The sequence below is a fragment of the Sapajus apella genome, unplaced genomic scaffold (assembly GCF_009761245.1).
Source record: "Sapajus apella isolate SASKATOON/1434 unplaced genomic scaffold, GSC_monkey_1.0 scaffold7, whole genome shotgun sequence".
Lineage (NCBI taxonomy): Eukaryota > Metazoa > Chordata > Mammalia > Primates > Cebidae > Sapajus > Sapajus apella.
This window is the reverse complement of record NW_022436947.1, coordinates 37,377,915-37,391,882: the sequence shown is the minus strand read 5'-3', so window position 1 is coordinate 37,391,882 and position 13,968 is coordinate 37,377,915. Positions and strand designations below refer to the sequence as shown.

At 41.8% G+C, this 13,968-nt stretch overlaps 1 protein-coding gene across 1 annotated transcript in view; it reads right to left on the bottom strand.

Moving 5' to 3' along the window:
- Nucleotides 1-13,968, bottom strand: part of SLC26A5 (solute carrier family 26 member 5) — a 51,457-nt gene that overhangs the window by 13,450 nt on the left and 24,039 nt on the right. The window contains exons 7-12 of the mRNA XM_032276357.1: nt 13,049-13,131; nt 7,179-7,326; nt 5,866-5,979; nt 4,987-5,064; nt 3,900-3,995; nt 3,110-3,216 (exon numbers count right to left, since the gene is read on the bottom strand). Of these exons, the coding sequence (XP_032132248.1) occupies nt 3,110-3,216; nt 3,900-3,995; nt 4,987-5,064; nt 5,866-5,979; nt 7,179-7,326; nt 13,049-13,131 (626 nt within the window). The remainder of the gene's footprint in view (nt 1-3,109; nt 3,217-3,899; nt 3,996-4,986; nt 5,065-5,865; nt 5,980-7,178; nt 7,327-13,048; nt 13,132-13,968) is intronic.

Below are 13,968 nucleotides of genomic sequence, written 5' to 3'. Positions count from 1 at the left end.
AGCTGATTTCACAATTATGAGAAAACACGCATAAGACATGGTCAGACAAGGTGGCAGTGAGCTGTGATCGTGCAACTGCACTCCAGCCCATATGGCAAAGTGAAACTCTGTCTCTAAAAATACTAAAATAAAAAATAATTTTTTTTGGTAGAAGCAGGGTTTCACTATGTTGTCTGGGCTGGTCTCAAACTCCTGGCCTCAAGCAGTCTTCCTGCCTTGGCCTCCCAAAGTGCTGGAATTATAGGCATAAGATAAGCCACTGTGTCTGGCCTACATTCTAATTTTTAAAAGACAGATTTTAAATGCTGATTGAGTCAGCTTCTGGATTTGCAAAAACTCACATCTGAGTCATTGTCCCACCACTTAATGTGATCTTGTGTAAGTTACCCCAGCATTCTGGCTTCGGCATCCACATCTGTGAAACGGGGTGGCTGATTGTTACTGGGTTTTAAGAAGAAATGACATAAAGCATTGATCTTTGCACAGAGCCAGACACATAAGTAATTATAATAATTAGTGCCACCATTACTTCATTGTCCTTATTAACACCATCATCATGATTACGTGTCTGTCATCTTAGGAGAATGCAACCTTTGAAGGGAAGGACTATGCTATATATACTGCACTGTCCCTACAGTCTAGCATCTCCCTGGGAATATAATAGGTCCTCAACAAATATCTATTTAGTGAAATTATAATTTTTAAAATATATTTTATAATACTAATCAAGCTGTGAGTTTTGGGGGAGCAGAAGTGGAACCTGTTACATTTATAGCACTTGTAGTGCCTGAGTTCAGGAACTATCTGCTGAATGACATGACTGTCTATGCCTACTCTGAAGGAAAATGAGTGTTTTGAACAGCCAAACCCAATGCACCCCTGTCTGTCTCCAGAAGCGTGCCCTAATTACAGAAAAAGAAACCAGCTGAAAATAAACACATTCTCTGAGTGCTGATCTCCTAAACTCTAACATACAAAGACCCAGCAAAATAATCAACAAAGGATAGACCTTAAAAAAAAACCAACTTCAGTTAATTATTATTTGAGGAAGAAAGAGAAGTCAGTCTCCCTCCCTTCCTCCCTCCCTTCCTCCCTCCCTTCCCTCCTTTCTCTCTCTTTCTCTCTCTCTTTCTTTCTTTCTTTCTTTTTTTTGAGACAGGGTCTCATTCTGTCACCCAGGCTGGAGTGTAGTGGTGCCATCTGAGCTCACTGCAACCTCTGCCTCCCAGGCTCAAATGATCCTCCCGCCTCAGCCTCCCAACTAGCTCGGACCACAGGCGTGTACCACCATTCCCAGCTAATATTTTGTATTTTTGGTAGAGACTGATACCATGATAAATTCTTGTCATGAGTTTAGAATCCCACATATTCTTAACATTTTTCTGAACGTCATTTGTGATGATGAAAATGCTCATTTCCCACCCTCGAGGGTAGGGAGCATCCTGACATCCTGCAGATTAGGGGTCAACATCCTTATAAAGTGCCCTTTCAACACACCATAGTCACATCTTTAAGATTTCCTGTGATGTGCACCCCTAGGCAAAACCAGACTAGCTTCATTTTCATTTTCCTTTGTGTTAAAGAGGGAAGGGCAGTGGCATGGGTAGAGTGGGTGGTACTTGTCAGGCACTCCACTGGCTGTTTGCGTGCCTTGTCATTTAAACCTTTTTGTAACTATGTGAGGTAGGAAGTATTAGTCCCACTTTATAGATGCAGAAACAGGCTCTGAGAGGTATGCAAAATCACAGAGCTTACAGATGTTGCTGTCAGGACCTGACTAAAGTCCAGGCTATTTCTTATTTTATTTTTTTGAGATGGAGTTTCACTCTTGTTGCTCAGGCTGGAGTGTAACGGCATGACCTTGGCTCACTGCAACCTCTGCCTCCTGGGTTCAAGCAATTTTTCTGCTTCAGCCTCCCAAATAGCTGGGATTACAGGTGCCCACCACTGTGCTCGGCTAATTTTTTATATTTTTAGTAGAGATGGGGTTTCACCATGTTGGCCAGGATGATGTCAAACTCCTGACCTCAGATGATCCACCCTGCCTTGGCCTCCCAAAGTGCTGGGATTCCAGAGCTACTGTGCCAGGCCGGTCCAGGCTATTTCTATGACAATGTTTCCTTTTCATCTTTACGGTGATTTACCATAAAAAGGTGGTTTTTTTTTTTTTAGAGTAAAGTTTTGCTATGTTGCCTAGGCTGGTCTTGGCCTTGGGTGATCCTCCCACCTCAGCCTTCCAAAGTGCTGAGATTGGGATATAGGTGTGAGCCACTGGGCCCGGCCCATAAACAGTTTTTTCTTTGAAATGGAGTCTTGCTCTGTCCCCCAGGCTGGAGTGTAGTGGCGGAATCTCAGCTTACTGCAACCTCTGCCTCCTGGGTTCAAGCAATTCTCCTGCCTTTTAGCCTCCCAAGTAACTGGGATCACAGGCATGTGCCATCACGTCTGGCTAATTATTTTTGTATTTTTAGTGGATACAGGATTTCACCAGGATGGCCAGGCTGGTTTCGAACTCCTGACCTCAAGTGGTCTGCCCACCTCGGCCTCCCAAAGTGCTGGCATGATTATAGTGCAGGATTACTGGCATGAGCCACCGCCCCCAGCCATATTTTTAAAAAGTTATTTTATACTTTCCCTAGTAGGCTCAGCTTCCTACTGGGGAGAAGAGATGACAGGGGATAATGGTTCAGGGTGGAGGTAAAGGACAATGGAAGGACTGCATATAACTTGGTGTCACAGTTTGCTTCATGTCATCGAAACCCATGTCAGCACCTGGTGCCCAAACAAATTGCAAGACAGTAAAAAAACCAGCATAACACTAGACTGGGAATGGCAGGAACAATGATGGAAATTAGGCTCTTCTAACATGACCATTGATGGGAGCATAAATTGTGACATTGCAGAGCATTTGGCAAAATTATACAGAATTTTTAAATTGGTGTTTTGTTCGTTTAGTCAACAGGCTACATGAGTGTTATAGCTCCCTCTCACGCCAACTAGAAATCATCAAAGGGCTCCACTTTTACCAACTCAAGCTTTGGTCTACACTTAAAGTCAACAGTGTAATCTCTGCTGGAACACTCACACCCATTCCAATCTGGGCACTCACCTCTGTGTTCTGTAAATCACTGTCAGCAGAGCAATGATCACAGCGGTGATCAAACCATAGTCCAATCCCAGGAATAAGGAGGACACAAAAGTGGTAAGCCAGATGGTCTAAGCAAAAGACAGACAGATTCATGGAGAAGCATGTTAAACATCCCACGAGAGTTAAACACACAAGTGTGCACACACACCTGCTACTTTTACCTTGCCTAAGTGGATACTGCACATAACAACTGCATTAACTTATATTTCTCACATTTTTCTTAACACTAATCATATTTGCTCTGTGACATATTAACATAGCTAAGGTCTCTTTTAGGCTGACCGATGGCACCAAGGATGCCATGGTAACCTGTGTGACCTGCATGGACAACCCAGATGAGTTCCTGGAAAATCTGAAGTAACTGGAAGATCATGAAAAGGGAAAGAAATGATCACCCCTTGTGGTGCCTAATTAACTTTGAGAAATTTTATATTGTTTCTTATTCCTGCCCCAATTAATAAGGCAGTTGGACTTTGTAACGGACCTTGGTCATCCTTGTGACTCCAGACCCTACAACCCCCTCCTAGCTTGCAAAAAACTGCCCTAAACTTTAACTTCTGTAACTTTCCACTGCTTACCCCAAACCTATAAAACCAACTCCTATCCCATCACCCTCTGCTGACTCTTTTTTCGGACTTAGCCCGCCTGCGCCTGAGTGAATAGACAGCCATGTTACTCACACAAAGCCTGTTTGGGGGTCTCTTCATTCAGAGCGCGTGTTTTAACAATAGCCATCACCTTTGTTACTTACCAGCTCTATTTTGCTGGTTCTCCAGAAAAAGGGGAGATCTGAGAACTGCATAAACATTCCCTTCAGGTTGACAATCACGATGGCCGAGAGCACAGCCTGAAACAGAGTACATCCCCATGCCTCTCCTCTTGTGTCCACAGAGTACCCTTTGCTGGTTCCTTCCTGTCCTTCTTCCCCATATCTTCTCCTTGCTCACTTCCTGCATAATGCTGATGGTAGCTTTGAATTCATGAACACGTGGATTTTCAGGACCTGGTTAGCTAAAGGGGGCCTTGGAAAATCAGTCTTTTTATTTTGAGATGGAGTCTTGCTCTGTCTCCCAGGCTGGAGAGCAGTGGCAAAATCTTGGCTCACTGCAACCTCTGCCTCCCGGGTTCAAGTAATTCTTCTGCCTCAGCCTCCCAAGTAGAGTAGCTGGGACTACAGGCTTGTGCCACTACATCTGGCTAATTTTTGTATTTTTAGTAGAGATGGGATTTCACCATGTTGGCCAGGCTGGTCTCAAACTCCTAACCTCAGGTGATCTACTCAACTCGGCCTCCCAAAGTGCTGGGATTACAGGCATGAGCCACTGCGCCTGGCCAGAAATTAGTCTTATATCCTAGTAGCCAACCTTCAATGGTGACCAAGAGGTTCGGAAATGAACTTGGTAGTCAAATAATTATTTCACCTATGGTCTTTCTACATTATGATCTTCTCTACTCTATATGGTTCCTGATCTCTACTAGATTAAATATATCATCATGTAAATGTCTTATGAGTGTAGGCCATCTCGGATTTTTTATGAAAGTATAGGGTCATAGAAGGTCAAAGACAGAAGGGATGTTCAAGATCAGCCAGTTTAAATCCCAACTTGGCAGAAAAGAAAACCAAGGCTCAGAGAAGTTAAGATGGCTTTCCCCAGGTCCTGCAGGTAGCTGTCAGCAGGTTATAGAGCAGGATCTTGGTCCTACCTTTGGCCCTTTCTTATATCATCCTGTGAGGGTTACAGTAAATAACCCTAATATAGCCATACAAACATAAACAAATAAAACAGCAAAGTCTTTATACATGGAAGAAACTTCACCCAAGTCCACATTACACACACCTGGGGTAATGATTCAAAGAGGAATCCAGTTGCTAATATGACCAGCAGAATCATTAATGAGGCCAAACAACCTGCAAGCTGAATGAGAGAAGACACATAGAAGGGGCTTTTAGGAGAGCTGAATAAAGGCATGGGTTGGTTTTATTCTTTTCTTTTGATAATTGCTATGGGAATATCAAGAAACTATGGATTTAAATAAGTCATCTAAACCATTACATAACCTATAGCTCCATCCCACTCCCTCTCTGAAGTTAGGTTCTTCTTATGGCTTTTAAATGGAAGCTGAAATGCTGAAATATCCTAATTAAAATGCTCTTTTCAGAGGTGGGGGAAAGATGTCTGGTACCAACCTGAGACCCACAAGGGCCACCAGAAAATTTCAGATAAATGTCTGTAGTCCCATATGGGAGCCAGTAGCCACATGTGGCCATTTACATTATTAAAAATTAAAAGGTCTTGGTCAAACTAACCACATTTCAAGTACTCAAGAGCCACACGTTGCTAGTGGCTGCCATATTGGACAGTGCAGATATTGAACATTTCCAACATTGCAGAAAGTTCTACTGGATAGTGCTGGCATACCGCCCGCACTCAATCTCAGGCTTTCATGACAACATCCCGTGTCTGAACTTTGAGGTTTACTGATAGCTCAGTGTTGCATAACTTGGCAATTTAACTGGAGAATATACCTCTTTCCTATAGATTCAGTTCCTTGTGATTCACTTCAACCAATCATGCCTTTCTCTGATTCACTATACAGCTCACTAGAGCATGGATCTGCAGGCAGAGTAGCTTTGTTTGGGTTTAGAATAGAATTAAAAGATTAAAATTTAATTACCACCCATATCACTAGGTTTTAGCGGCCTGTTATATACATACCTGTGTCTTTCCTCCAGTTCCCTCCTGAACAAGGCTTCGAGACAAGGAGCACGAAATTGAAAAGGTCTGGAAGAGTGAGCCAATGGAATTGCACAGTCCGAGGGCAATGAGCTCCTTTTCCACATAGAAACAAAACACAAAAGAGATAGGTCATTCTTCAGAAAAAGAAGTATAGTAGCCCACTTAATACACGTTTTCAGCACTACAGCCTATCTCTTCATTTTCCTTTCAGATGTAAGAATTTGTTTAGCATAAGTTCAAAACAGGAATTATGGAATATTTTATAGTGTGTGTGTGGGGAAACACTTTGAATTTTTAATTTGTCAGAGATAAACACTGGGATCCCTGCTTAGCCTCTGCCTTCCCAAACACACCCCCTACATATATAATGCTTTTCTTAAGAAGAAAACTGTACTAAAAGGGACAAACTATTTTTATTGCTGAAGAGAAATTAATCAATGTATAGGATTCTTGGCATCTTTTTAATGCCTGGGCTATTGCTCACCAATGAGTACATGCCAGTGTCTTCCTGGGGCAAATGAGTCCTACTCTTAGGTTTACTTTGGGTATTTCTAGTTTGACCACTGCATCTCAGATCAATGTGAAGCATCTAGTTTCTCCTTAGAATACATAAGGTATTGAAATAGACATTATCATGTCAACATTATAGCTCAGTGTTTGGATTAAATACCTTATCTGTGGCTGTGTTATAAAAGTATGTGGCAAAGAGAATATTGTAAAGTTAGTGATGAATCATATTTCCAACATTTAATGAACAAAATTAAGCCTTCCCAGGGAGCAAAAACACCCTGGAAAAACATTTAATCCTAAACTGTGAGCTTTAAAAATAGAAATAACATTGCATGTTGAATAAACATGCTTCAGATATATCAATCATCAGCAAAAAAAGTTTTTTTTTCTTTTTTTCTAAAGATGAGTTTTGCTCTGTCACCCAGGCTGGAGTGCAGTGGCACGATCTCAGCTTATTGCAACCTCTGCCTCCCAGGTTCAAGCAATTCTCTGCCTCAGCCTCCCAAGTAGCTGGGATTACAGGTGCCTGCCAGCTTGCCTGGCTAATATCTGTATTTTCAGTAGAGACGGGATTTCACCATGTTGGCCAGGTTGGTCTTGAACTCCTGACTTCGTGATCTACCTGCCTCAGCCTCCCAAAGTGCTGGGATCACAGACGTGAGCCACTGCGCGCGGCCCCCCCAAAATTTTTCTACCAAGATAGATTAGTTCATGTACCTTCCATAACAGACCATGGTGACTATACTGCTATGAAACATCTGCAGGAAAATGATTATCTTTACCTGATTGCCGTCAACCTGGTAGCCATGTTTATTTGCCAAGGTCTTGGCCATGGAGATGGTCACCGAAAATCCAACAATGGCTATGGCAATGGCATCTACATACACAAGATGGAAGAGGCTGGTGTCCGGATTAGCTGGAGGTAGCAGCCTGAAAAGTCAAGCTGACTTTAACTTGTGTAGTGACCACAAGGGAAGAGAATAAAAACCCTGTAACTGCAGGAAATATTTTAGGGGGGCATTATCTGCAAATGAGGTGATCAATGCTCGGATACTTATTTGCTCTGGTTGGCAAAAAGGAGGATCCTCTTTGACACAGAAAGGTTCTTTTCAGGCTCAAACTGCAGAGCGCAGCTTTTTACCTGGATGGGTTATCAGCAGAGATCAGATGCCATTTTATTTATAAAAGGAGAAACCTCATACCTCATGACACCCTGGTGGCAAATGTAAGTAAGACAGAACCAGGAAGAATAAGTCAGCAAAGTGCTCAGATGCCATGAGGCATCTGAACCCAAGTCTTGGGGTGGGGAGGGTAGTCTAAGGGCTACCTTAGAGGAGAATTAATGTTCTGGCAATGTGAGGCACCACATACTTCTCCCCCTTGTCATTTGATGTAAGGACTCTGAGTCTGCTACCTCTTCCCAAGTTTTTTAACCCATTAGCTGAGGTTGTAACATGGGAAAGGAGCTGCAGAAGGCTATACTTTTTGGGTGTCACCTGCAAATCTTGTGAATCCAGAGGAGACAGAAGTGTGACTCCTGGAACCCCACAATGGAGAACCCAGCTTTGTGGTACATACTTGTAGTCTGGGACCCTTATCCTAAAGAAACAGAACAGGGATTCCCTAGAGTGTTAATGGGAAAGGGGCAGTAGGGATTTTCAGACATTGTGCTCCAATTCAAGGCATTGGGCTAAAGAATAATAACAATCATTCAACTGATTCTAATAATTATTTCAATATCAAGCATTTCTTATGTGTCTTCTCTGGGCCAGGTTCTGTGATCATTTAATTGTTTTCAATGGCCCTGTGAACTAGGCACTATTATAATTCCCATTTTACAGATGAAGAAAATGAGGCATAGTGAGGTTCAGCAACTTGTCCAAGGTCAAGCAGCTCATCTACCAAGTACAACAAAACCATGAAGAACCTGCTTGTCTACAGCTATTTCTCTTACTATGTCACAGCGCAGTGACAGAAGGGAGGTTTTATGTTACTGAGTAAGGAAAGAGAGGAAGAAAGGGAAGGGAACCTAATGTCTGTCAAGGTGAGATTACCTGCTACATGCTTTACCTAAGTCATCTTTTTTCCTCATAGCACTCGCATTACATAGGTTCCACTATTACCCCAATTTATAGGTGAAAAAATGGATTTTGACAGACATTAAGTGATTTTCCCAAAATGGAGCAGGGAATCAAACCTGGGGGGTCTAATTATAAAATCTGTTTCCTTCCCTGCTGTTTGCTGCACAGGCATGAACTAAGAGGGAAGGCCTAGCAGCAGGTTTGGGCCAAAGGAATAAGAATATAAGAAAAGGACATATTTTGGAATGAGTTAAGGAAAGTAAACAAGAAAACAGGATATAGTACTATGATTGTAATCTTTAACAGTTCACTGTCACTTCCTGGGCTCTGTAATATGTATGCTTGTATGTACATGTATACAGAAATGTGGTAGTTTGCTTTCAAATAGGCCACCAGCCATTCTTCTCATACTTGTATGTGCCTGTCACTCCCCTAATCTAGATGTGGAATCTGTTTTCCCTCCAGCTGTATCTGAGCTGGCCTTGTGATTTGCTTTGAGCAACAGAATGTGGTGGAAGTGATGCTCTACGAGTGCCTTAAGAGGCCTGGTAAATTCTCTGGTTTTATTTCTTGTTGCTCTGAGCCACCATGTAAAGAGGTATGGCAATGCTGCTGGAGATACCACATGTAAACAGATGCCAGCCAGCCCTCAGCTGTTCCAGTCACTCCAGCTGAGGTGGCAGACATGTGAGTGAAGCCCTCTTGGATCTTCCAGCACTAGTCACACCTGTGGATATCTGCAGGTGCATAAGAAACCTCAAGTGAGACCTGCCAAAGAACCACCCAACTGAACCTCACATAGACTAAAAAACTATGAGCAAATTAATGGTGGCTGTTTTAAGTCACTGTTTTGGGGTAGTCAGTTATCAGTGGAGCAATGAGACTCACAGGTAACTAAAACAGTATGATTGTATGTAGATAGGTAGGTAGGTATTTGTTACTTACTTGGTTTTGGGCAATGTTCCAGAAAGATAGGGTTTCTAGGTAGCCTATTTCCAGAAAGGTAAAATCTTCTTTTTAATTTTTTTAAGTTAAACTGTCACATATAGAAGGGAAGTAATATGTTTGAGTACAATGCAACAGGGAAAGGAAGGCATTAAATAGAAATTGTAGTGACAGGTAGATTTTAACTTTTCAGTGTGTGTATGTAGATACACATATTTTGAGACAAAGTTTCCCGCTTGTTGCCCAGGCAGCAGTATAGTGGTGCAATTTCGGCTCACTGCAACCTCTGCCTTTTGGTTTCAAGCGATTCTCCTGCTTTTGCCTCCCGAGTAGCTGGGATTACAGGCGCCCGCCACCATGCCTAGCTAATTTTTGCATTTTTAGTAGAGATGGGGTTTCACCATGTTGGCCAGGCTGATCTCAAACTCTTGATCTCATGATCAGCCCACCTTGGCTTCCCAAAGTTCTGGGATTACAGGCATGAGCCACTGCACCTGGCCTCAGTATATTTTTAAAAGGAGTAATCTAAATGTAAACATTTCACATTTAATTACATTATTTGGAACTAGTAACTAAATATGATTATCTATTGGATCCAATCAAAGACTAATGTTTACCACATAACTGGCTAGATTAGATACCAAGGTGTGAGGTAATGGAAAGTGCACAAAGCTGGGTATCTGCAGACTGCATTCTGGATCCGGGCTGGGACTCACCAGTGAGTTACTAAACCTCATTCATGTCTCTCAAATATCGCCTTCCCTGACACCCTACCTAAAACAGCAACCCCAGTCCCTCCGATACCTTACCTGGCTTCATGTTTTTAAAACCAGCACTTCTCACTATCTGTTTATTTATTGCCTGTCTTTACTAGTAGAATATAAACTCCATGGGGGCAAGGACACGTTGGCTTGTGTGTTTTTGCTTTTAACTGTAAGGTCCCTGGTACATAATAGGCACTCAATAAACATATGTTGAATAAATTTTCTGTAAAACATATATTGTTACTAGGGTTATTGTAAGCATTAATTGAGATAGTGGATATAAACATATTTTATAATTTAAAATAGTTTTTTTGAGACAGGGTCTCACTCTGTTACCCAGGCTGGAGTGCAGTGGCACGATCTTGGCTCACTGCACCCTCCACCACCTGGGCTCAGGTGATCCTCCCACTTCAGCCTCCTGAGTAGCTGGGACTGCAGGTGGATGCTGCCACATCTAGCTAATTTTTGTATTTTATATAGGCATGGGGTTCCAGGCATGTTGCCTAGGCTGGTCTTAAACTCCTGAGCTAAAGCCATCTGCCTGCCTGGGCTTCCCGAAGTGCTGTGATTACAAGCCTGAGCCACCTCTGCACCTGCCCATTATTTTGTAAATTATAAGGTCAGATTGAAAGGTCAGTGGTTACTGCTGTGTTTTAGCTTTACATTGAATCATGATAGTAACATATTCATGATACCCATTGATTTTGCTGGTTAAAAGTAGAGTGTATGCTTCCTCCTTCAATGCGTGCTCTGTGGGGTGAACTTTGGCTTAAAGAGCAACCTCTGCTCCCTTTGCTTCCCGGGAGACTCTTAGATGGTTCTGCAGGGCAAGGCCTAATGGAGTATGCCAAGTTCCATCAATGTCCAACATCTGTGAAAAATGACTCTTCTTTTGGAAGACAGAAGAGGGTGGTGAGAGAAAGAGACACAGAGAAATAATATAAGACAGAGATATATTGAGAGACAGAGGGACAGCCAGAGAGTGACAGGGAGGAACAAGAAAAATGGTAGTCTTGCTCCTTCAAATATAAAGAGAATAATACATTTTTAATGAATTAAATTTTTTTTCTTTTGAGATAGAGTCCTGCTCTGTTGCCCAGGCTGGAGTAGAGTGGCGAAATCTCGGCTCACTGCAACTTCCACCACCCAGGTTCAAGTGATTTTACTGCCTCAGCCTCCCCAGTAGCTGGGATTATAGGCTCGTGCCACCATGCCCCGTTAATTTCTGTATTTTTAGTAGAGACAGGGTTTCACCATGTTGGCCAGGCTGGTCTTGAACTCCTGACCTTATGATCCGCCCACCTTGGCCTTCCAAAGTGCTGGGATTACAGGTGTGAGCCACCATGCCTGGCCAATAATACATTTTTAAAATGTAGAGTTAGATAATATAGATGAAGCAAAGAATAACATGATTAGAAACTAAAAAACTCATTGAAACAACAGCCTCAGAACCCATTACTAATAAGTGATTAACACGTCTTGAATGCTTACTGTGTGTTCAGGTGTTCTCTTACTGCCTTCCATGTGTTATCTCCTGCAGCTCTCACAACTGCCTTTGAGATAAGTATTAGTTACCACGCCCTCCTGACAGGTGAGGAAACAGGCTTTGAGAGTGTAAGTGGCCTGCTTACAAATCACACAGCTAGTAAGTGACAGTCTAGGATTTAGGAGTTTTTTTTTTTTTCGCTCTTAAATCCTATGTCAGTTAAGGAGAGATTTTAGAAACTATTAAATTTAGAAAAACAAACAAACAAAAAACAGAAAACCACTTGCCACTATTGGTGAGATTGTAACTATTGCTGTGGGAAGCGGTATGAAAGTTCCTCAAAAAAGTAAAAATACATCCAGCAATTTCACTTTCAGGTATATACCCAAAAAAAGTGAAAGCAAGGTCTCAAAGATATATTTGCACACCCATATCCACAGCAGCACTATTCACAATAGCCAGGAGGTAAAGGCAACCCACATGCTCATCAATGGATGCATGGAGAAATTAATAGAGCATATATCCACAATGAACTATTATCCAGCCTTAAAAAAGGAAGAAAATACGATCATATGCTACAATATAGACTATACTCTGAAGACATTTGCTAAGTAAAATAAGCCAGTCACAAAAACAAACACTATATGATTCCACTTATATGAGTTATGTAGAGCAGTCACATTCATAAAAACAGAAAGATGAATAGTGGTTACTAGGGGCTGGGGGAAGAGGAAAAGAGGAAGCTCTAGTTTAAGGGGTATAGGGTCATAGATTTACAAGATGAAAAAGTCCTGGACATCTGTTTTACAATAATGGGAATATATTTAACACTACTGAACTGTACACTTAAAAATGATTAAGACTCACAGGGCGCAGTGGCTCATGCCTGTAATCCCAGCACTTTGGGAGGCTGAGGCGGGTAGACGACATGAGGTGAGGAGTTCGAGACCAGCTGGTCAACATGGTGAAACCCCGTCTCTACTAAAAATACAAAATTAGCCAGGTGCGGTATAATCCCAGCTACTTGGCAGGCTGAGACAGGAGAATCGCTTCAACCTGGGAGACAGAAGTTGTAGTGAGCTGAGATCACGCCACTGCAACTCCAGCCTGGGTAACAGAGCAAGACTCTGTCTCAAAAAAAAAAAAAGGTTAAGACAGAAATTTTTTTTAAGTTTTTTTTACTCCAATAGTAAAAAAAAAAAAAAAAAAGAAAAAAAGAAAAAAAAAGTTTCCAAATCCCCTAAAACCCTCAGCTATTTGATGTATAGAAAAAAAAAAAAGATTATTTTTCATTGCAAGAGTACTAAAGTAAGAGTTAGAGGCAATAGATCCATTGATTATTTCAGTCACACTGTTACTTAAAACTACTTTCCTACCCTAGAGGAAGCGTTCCAACGACATCCACATTGTATGATTCTTTCAAGTTAAACCCAGCTGAAATGCCAGTTCCCATTACCACCTAAAAAGACACAAATCCAAATGCACCTTTAGAGATGAATACTCAAATACCACAAAAATCAGCTTCAAAGAATATGTTAGTCAAGCCAAATCTATTCTCACTTTTAATACTGAGATTTAAAAAGAAGAATTACCATTAGCTTCAACAATTCTAACTTCTCTTAATGATGCTACCCCACATAATTAAAATGAACTCCACAGTTTCTTTATGACCTGGAATTTTCTTCATGCTTTGTCCTCTCCTACACTGAGGTGTTCCGGCTAGTTGACTGCAACAGAAAAAGTCCATAAAGCCTTTCAAACATTGTCCTTACCTTTAGGGCGGGTGAAATGAGTCTCTGGCCACAATGTTATGAATAAAGGACATTTAACTGTGGACTTTGAGGTACAATGACTGTATGATTACTAAATGTATGTTTGGATTTAGAATCCTTCTGCTGATCGTGTTTCCAGGACAGCAGCCCCAAGTGCAGTGAGAGGCCCCCAGCAGCAACCCATAGCTGTCTCCTTTCATTTCAGCTACAAAGTCAGAGTGGAACTGTACATCAGAGGGTCACTGTATATAAGGCCATCCTGGATTGGCAGGGCATAGATTTACTAGGGGTGTAAACTACAATCCCTAATGAGTTACAAGAAGGGAAACATAACAAAAGTTGTGATAGCAATTTGCTCTATGACCAGGAACTATTGCCTATAGAACTTTCTGAGTGTGTTATCCAGAAGAGGAGAAATAAGGGTTGGCCAGGGAAGGAAGACAGTCCCTCCTGGGGATGGCCACTATAGGAAACAAATAATAAGATAAGCTTATTATTATAAATAGCAGCCTGGGAGACCAGGG